The sequence below is a fragment of the Rhagoletis pomonella genome, unplaced genomic scaffold (genome assembly GCF_013731165.1).
Source record: "Rhagoletis pomonella isolate Grant_MI unplaced genomic scaffold, Rhpom_1.0 Rhpom_scaffold_00003, whole genome shotgun sequence".
In the NCBI taxonomy this organism is placed as follows: Eukaryota; Metazoa; Arthropoda; class Insecta; order Diptera; family Tephritidae; genus Rhagoletis; species Rhagoletis pomonella.
The window spans coordinates 53,443,053-53,448,208 of record NW_023458557.1 but is presented as its reverse complement, the minus strand read 5'-3'; the positions used below and the strand labels follow the sequence as shown (position 1 = coordinate 53,448,208).

Genomic DNA, 5,156 nt, shown 5'->3' with positions numbered 1-5,156 from the left:
GGTGCCACGGATAGCATGTCGGTACAGCCACATCTAACTGGAGATCTTTCGGTCACTGGAGATTTCCTCACTAGGGAAAAGGTCATCTGGTCTATTGGGACATTTAAGCCCTTTAAATCAGCAGGTCCGGATGGCATTGCCCCCATACAGCTGCAGCAAACATTTCAGCTAAGCTCAGCGTGGCTACACGCTATAATTAAGGGAGTATTAGCTCTTAACCATATCCCTAGAAAGTGGAGGGAATCAAGAGTGGTGTTCATCCCCAAGGCAGGGAAGGTGTCTCACAATAACCCAAAGGATTTCAGGCCCATCACCTTGTCGTCATTTCAACTGAAGGTTATGGAGAGACTGGTGGAGGTCCGTATCAGAGAGTCGGTTGATGACAGACTCTCTACCACACAACATGCTTATACGAAAGGTAGATCTACAGAAACGGCGCTACATGAAATAGTGTCGTATATAGAGAGATCACTAGACATCAAAGAATATACGCTAGCAGCCTTCCTGGATATAGAGGGCGCCTTTAACAACATCATGCCGGGCGCGATAACGGCAGCACTGGCGGGCCTGGGCATCGACCCGCGCTTAGTTGCGCTCGTAAACCAAATGCTGAGATGCAGGGTGGTCCGGGCGGAGCTGGCGGGGGTATCGTTGACCAGGTTCGTAGAGAGGGGCACCCCGCAAGGGGGAGTCCTATCCCCTCTATTATGGGTCGCAGCGGTAAACTCACTGCTGTGTGGCATGGAGGGGGGTGGCTGTAAGGTTATTGCGTATGCGGATGATCTTGCACTAACAGTAAGTGGGAAATTTCCACAGACTCTATGTGACATTATGCAGGTAAAACTGAAGGAAGTCGAGAGTTGGACAAAAAATAACGGGTTAGGGGTAAACCCAAGCAAGACAGAACTTGTACTGTTCACAAGAAGGTACAAAATCCCCCCATTGATAACACCAAGGCTGGCACAGACCACACTAAAATTAAGCGAATCCGCTAAATACCTGGGGATAGTCCTAGATAAAAAATTAAGCTGGATTCAAAACACCGAAGAGCGGGTGCGGAAGGTCACGGTTGCCCTATACAGCTGCAGGAGGGTAATCGGCCAAAAATGGCGTTTAACCCCGAAGCTAGTGCACTGGATATACACCGTCGTGGTGAGGCCCATACTTCTGTACGGGGTAGTGGTATGGTGGCCAGTGCTGGAGAAGAAAGTAAACATTATTAAATTACAAAAAGTGGAGAGAACGGCCCTGATCTGCATTAGTGGTGCTCTCCGCACAACACCTACTATGGCAATGAATACGATCCTCAACATCATACCCACAGATATTATGGGACGACAATACGCTGCGTTTGCAGCTCTAAGACTACAGGGGCTTAAAAGCTGGAAAGCGGCTCGCTGTGGTCACACTACAATTCTGAGAAACCGACAACTACCGAGTACAAAGGACTACTGTGTACCAAGGCTCACTTTCACTAAAGGTTATAGCGTAACGCTACCTAGCAGGGAATCATGGCTCGAAGGAGTTCCGGGGTCTAGAGATGCCATAAGATTCTACACGGACGGCTCCAAACTAGAAAATAGGGTAGGAGGAGGCGTCTACTCGGAGAAATTGGGAATAAAAAGATCATTCCGACTACCTGACCACTGTAGTGTCTTTCAAGCCGAATTGGCAGCCATACAAGAAGCCGTTGACAGCCTAAAACTAGCTGATATCGCCACTACGGAAATATATATATACTCAGACAGTCAGGCGGCCCTTATGGCGCTTGACTCTGTCACTATAAATTCGGAAACAGTTGCCAGCTGCCGCAAATCACTTAACGCGATGGCAGAGCAGTTCGCTTTGCACCTGGTATGGGTACCGGGGCACAGTGACATACCAGGAAATGAGAAGGCAGACGAGCTTGCAAGGGCGGGTACTTGCTCTCCACTTTCACCAGCCTGGAAGAGGGTGGGTATCAGAGAACAGCTTTGAGTATGATCGAGCCTTTTTGATCACACTCACTAAAAATCAAGCACATGCGAACGCCACACTCGGCTACTATGTGTTCAATCGAGATGCATACCCGACAGCTGCTTTGGTTACGAACGAGTCTGTTCGTTCACCCTCGCTATAAATTGAGCACAAGCGAACACCACACTCGGACACCCGCAGCTAACCCGAAAATTTGTGTAACAATGAAACGGACACCGGAACATTGCGATAAAATGCAGGACAACAAAGAAATTTAACCCTCTAATGCACATACCTAAACCGCTACGAGTTGGGTGACCATAATTTTTGTTCTGGGCAACTTGGGTTCGAGAAACACGATTCTGAAGTCAAATTTTAGATATATGTTATAACCTAGCCGCCAAATGAGGTAATCTATAGAAGGCCTGAGGGCATCCTTGTGGGAATGGGCATGCAAAAATTAAACAAGTAAGTTGATTATAGATCTTTCAGACAACAGTTTTTTTTATTTGAAATAACGATTTCACATATATAAATGCAAGTAACTGGAGGTACTTAAAAACTACGGTTTAGTATGATATGATAAAAAGCAGTTCTTAGCTGCACTGCAACACAAATGCAGGTCACATTTACGACAAACGCATTGGGTTTGCGACGTCTTGCAGTACTTGCACTTCCTTTTACCATCTTTTTTTGCCAGCCATACAGGCATGTGGTCTAATCCGTCATAACGCACATCTATCCAGTGGCAGACCGGGCTCGTTGACCGGATACACTTGGCTGCTCAAGTTCCTCTGGTGCAGTAGACGGTCTACCAACAGGTCTTTTTTTCGTGTATGCACAAAGAGCAGCAGCCAAATCCAAACGAAATTCGGGCAATGATAGTAAGTGCTCTTCTGTTTTGGGTTGTGATGGATCTTTCTGTTTCTCGAAATTCGCTCTTTTGTACAGAATGTAGGCATTTGTGATGGTCATATCAACCAGGTGGTAAAAAATACGTGTCATAACATCACGAGTTTTCAATGTTATTTTGTATCTACCCATCAAGCCGTCCATCAAATCAACACCCCCCATGTGAGCGTTATATTCTCTAATAATCTGTGGGCAATCAACGTTTACGTATTTCTTCTCCTGCCTATTATATCTCGAAATTTTCGCTATTTCCGGAACACCCGTGCTTCGCGAAAATGGAGTTATTCCTACATATGTAGATGCTAAACGAACGCATCTTGTATCTTTCCATAGTACTGTTGATAAATCGATGCCGTAAGCTGTGGCAGCATACTCAGTGGAATAACCTCTAGCTGCTTTTGTCATTTCTGGATCTTTATCTGACGGTAGCTTGCAATTAGGCAGTCTATTTGCACGAACTGTGCCTAATGAATAAATTCCACGCGCACGAAGGTACACTAGCAAAGGCAATGTGGTGTAGAAATTATCAAAATACACGATATGATGCACAAAATCGGGTATTGTCTGAGATAAACGGACAACTACGTTAGCAGTAGCACCTAGATCTGGAGCTCCAGGAACAACAACATTATTACCTGCACCATTGAAAATTTCAAATCTATATGAGTAGCCATGTGAATCACATAGCACAAATAGCTTCACGCCCGATTTGTGCGGTTTATTTGGCATATATTGCCTCAGATGATGCTTTATTTTGGTGCTACACATCTGCTCATCGACACAGAGTCGGGCTGTTTTTGGAATTGAATCAAATCGCTCGTTCAATTTGTCTAAAAGCTTCCTGATACGAAACAGGATCATAGCCTTCTTCACCTCGTCTTATCCTGTCTTCTTCATTTGAGAAGCACATATACTTCTTCATTTGCTCAAACTTCCTGAGAGGCATGACTTTTCTTACTTTATCCACTTGAAATTTTCCCCAGTACCATCGAGTATTGGGTATAGTAACAACTGTCATGTACACAAGTAAACCAAGAAAGTGATGAGCCATTTCCGAATCCACATGGAATTGCGTGTTAACATTGCCTGAAACAGCTTTCGCATTTGTCTGCTTTACAATGAAATCAATTACTTCTTCCGTGAAGAAGTACTTGAAAAACTGATAAGGTGTTTCAAAACCGACTACTTTGTCAGGTAACTTATCATTCCCTCTGAACGCTACTTCATTGACGTGATGCTGCATACTTTTTTTTCGCCATAATATGTTTTTGAACTCATTGGACTGCTTATCAATATCTACCAAACCTGAGGAAGAGGAAAACAATAAACGTTACCCCAACACTATAATAAAAAGCTTATTTATAACCTACTTTGTGCTGTAAAACCACCTGGACCTAAACGCACTGTTGGACCTTCTTCTTCGTGTTCAGGTAACGGAGAACGTGGCCTTTTTCTATTGATTGTTGCTGCTTCAGGTGCTGTTGTTGTTGCTTCAGTTGTAGTTGTTGGTGTTTCTACGGTTGTTGTTGCTGGTGGAGTATCAGATATTGTTGATGACTCTCCAAGCAAACTGCTATTTAGAGAAATCTGAACAGCTTGTATAAATGCGTCACTTGTTTCGGCTGAGCTCATAGTATTCAAACATTCATCTATAAGTTCATTATCTTCTGGAGTTATCCCCCCTGACATGTAATCTGGGTCATTCACAAAATCGTCGTCATCAAAATGGCTATCATCCGGTCCAATCACCGAATCCATCAAATCTCTTATTTGCTCCTCACTTATTGAGCTCAAGTTATATTTCTTTTGTCTCTCCGCTGGAGACCAGTCTTCGATTTTCCGCCTTTTGCCCCCCCGTTGGAGCCGTTGACGGCGTTCAGATCCAATTTCAACATTATCTGACATAATTCTACAACTCAGGTAAAAAAACATGTAAGCAGTCAAAAGGTTCACCTCGAAAAAAGCACTTGCTCACTACAAAGAAGGGAATTTTTTTATTCCGTGCTTCACAAGGCTGCCCACAGGCACGATCAAACAATGTAACAAAAATCGCATTATTTGTTTTTTATTCCACTTCTTGATATCAAACAACCAAACTTTATACTTACTCGAAGCTAAAAAAAAAATATGAACCCGATATAACTATTATAAGTATGTTTTTTTGCGTTTCACCAAACAAGGAACTTCACTTTACAATTTTTCTTGTTTATTCAGTGATTTCTGAAACAATACTGACAATGACTTTGCAATAATTCGCAATAATAAGCGCGCATTGGTCTCATTTTGTT

At 43.4% G+C, this 5,156-nt stretch overlaps 1 protein-coding gene across 1 annotated transcript; it reads right to left on the bottom strand.

The window, feature by feature from the left end:
- Nucleotides 1-2,694: 2,694 nt before the first annotated feature.
- LOC118736299 (piggyBac transposable element-derived protein 1-like) lies at nucleotides 2,695-3,597 on the bottom strand. The gene has a single exon (XM_036466396.1). It carries the CDS (start codon nucleotides 3,595-3,597, stop codon nucleotides 2,695-2,697), a length of 903 nt encoding a protein of 300 aa, XP_036322289.1.
- Nucleotides 3,598-5,156: the final 1,559 nt, after the last annotated feature.